The sequence below is a fragment of the Urtica dioica genome, chromosome 6 (genome assembly GCF_054948205.1).
Source record: "Urtica dioica subsp. dioica isolate 48M chromosome 6, U.dioica_male_clone48M_v1_H2, whole genome shotgun sequence".
Lineage (NCBI taxonomy): Eukaryota > Viridiplantae > Streptophyta > Magnoliopsida > Rosales > Urticaceae > Urtica > Urtica dioica.
The window spans coordinates 31,971,333-31,973,338 of NC_142761.1; the positions used below are offsets into that span (position 1 = coordinate 31,971,333).

The 2,006-nt window shown below is 48.0% G+C and overlaps 1 protein-coding gene across 1 annotated transcript; it reads right to left on the reverse strand.

Annotated features, from left to right (window-relative positions):
* Positions 1–356: 356 nt before the first annotated feature.
* On the reverse strand, positions 357–1,286 carry LOC149393662 (uncharacterized). The gene has a single exon (XM_089618107.1). The coding sequence runs from the start codon at positions 1,284–1,286 to the stop codon at positions 357–359; it is 930 nt and encodes a 309-aa protein (XP_089474233.1).
* Between the last annotated feature and the right edge of the window lie 720 nt (positions 1,287–2,006).

The following is a 2,006-nucleotide window of genomic DNA, read 5'->3' on the forward strand; positions in this document are numbered from 1 at the left end:
CTGGCATATCCTCCGTCGTCTAGGCGAAGGTAGATTTGTTTCGCTTCAGGAAAAAAATCAGCTATCGTCGTATACTTCCTTTAAGCTCGGCTCCAATTCCTACGCATTTGGAGGGATCGAGGCCGTCGAGCTGTATTTTTACCGTCATTTCAGTACTTGGGGAATTCGATTCTTCTAGTTTAGAGCTTTTAGTTTTAGTTGGCTCTACGGGAGGTTGTCTGGTTCCCTTTGATCTCCTCTATTCTTCCAGGCGTGGGAAATCGAATACACTGGTGGAAGGTTGAGGGAACGGCCATCATCCGGTGTATCCATGGTGATCCCAAGATGATGTTAGAAGGGGAGAAACATTCCAGAACCTAGAATTCGACTATTTTGTTTATCCCGTCGGTCTTTACAGGTAACTTAACGGTTCCTAGTGATGGAGTAGTCGACCCGTTGAAGCCCGTCAATTGGGTCTGCTCCTTTTCAATCTCAGATTCCTCGATTCCCATTCTCTTGAGGGTGTCTTTGAAAATGAGATCTACGGAGCTTCCTCCATCGATTAGGACTCGAGCGACCTCATAGTTGGACACGTCGATTGTTATCACGAGCGCGTCGTCATGCAGGTCTGCTGCCGCTGAGACTTCTTTTTCGGAGAATGAGATTTGAACATCCTGTTCTGCTCCGGTGTTGGTGGTCTTATTCATCAGCTGACGCTGATGAGCTTTAATCGAGTTGACCGAGCCGTTGCAAAATTTTGAACCGCCCATTATGAAGTCGACTCGATGTTTCGTCATGGTTGGCGGGGATTCTGGTTCCCCTTCGTCGGTGGGCCTAGTTCTCTTAGGTGAGGGGTTGCCTCTCCCGCGGTTGTTGAAAATCTTCTTTTTGGGCAGGGGACCCAGATCGATGTTTTTCAATTCCCCATTTGCGTATTTTTCGGCAAAAACTTTGCGCATAGTCTCGCAGTTTATTGTGGCATGGCCGTTGGTCTGATGGAAATCGCCAAAACGCGTTTGGGTCCCTGGTCCATTTTTTTGCTTGGGATCTCTTTCCTTGCTTTCGTCTCCTATGTTGAAAGCAAAACCCGGAGGGGCTTGCTGTTTCTTGACCTGTGGCCCGGCCTCTTGGGGGCTAGGCCTTCGGGGATTTCCCCCAACACTTACTGGCCGAACCCATGTGTTCGCGTATGGCTTCTTCTCGGTCGTACGCTGTTTTGCTAAGGAGGCGAATTCCTCCTCGGCCTTAGCGTAGTTTGCGGCTTTGTGGATTGCATCTTCCAATATAAAGGGGCGGTTTACAGTCATCTCTAGTTGAATCTCGATTCATGCCACATGCCGTTCCTTAGAGAGGTTATGGCAGATTCGGGATCAACGTCAGAGATTTTCGAAGAGAACGTCCTTGTAACAGATCATGTAGCCCTTTAAGGACTCGTTCTCTTTCTGTTGGACCCCCCATATGTCTGCTATTGTGAGTTTGTCTTCTATGAACATCGAGTAATGTTTTAGGAATGCTGCTGATAGTTTGGTAAAACTATCGATAGAGTTAGGCTCTAGTCTGGAGAGTCACTCTAAGCCAGCTCCAAACAATCTTTCAGCGAAAAGTTGGCAATATCCTGCCTCTTGTTCTCTCTCTGTCAGCATTGCTCGTCCCATTGCAATTCTAAAGGACATTATGTAAGCTGTCAGGTTCGAGGTCCCATTGTACCGAGGAAGACGGACTTTCTCGGCATCTCCAATGAAAACGCCGGTGATGTTTTTAGCGAACGGAGTCCTTCGCGTTTCTGCAACGAGTCGTTATATCTCGGGGAACGAACTAGTCGCACTATGAAATTTTGAGTGGACTGCTTTTAGTTCAGCCGTCACTGATTCCTTGAATCTTTCGAACTCAGTCATGCTGGGTGTGCGCACTGGGGTGACTGTAGTGACTTCGGTTTGATCGTACTGTTGTCGGTCGTTTTCAAAAAACCGAGACACCAAGAAGGTACATCACTCAAAGGGCCGATGGTCAGGCCGGAGGTCCTGAAG

Excerpts from the sequence above, each read along its gene's own strand:
- LOC149393662 (XM_089618107.1), bottom strand. The coding sequence starts at position 1,286 with ATGACTGTAAACCGCCCCTTTATATTGGAAGATGCAATCCACAAAGCC.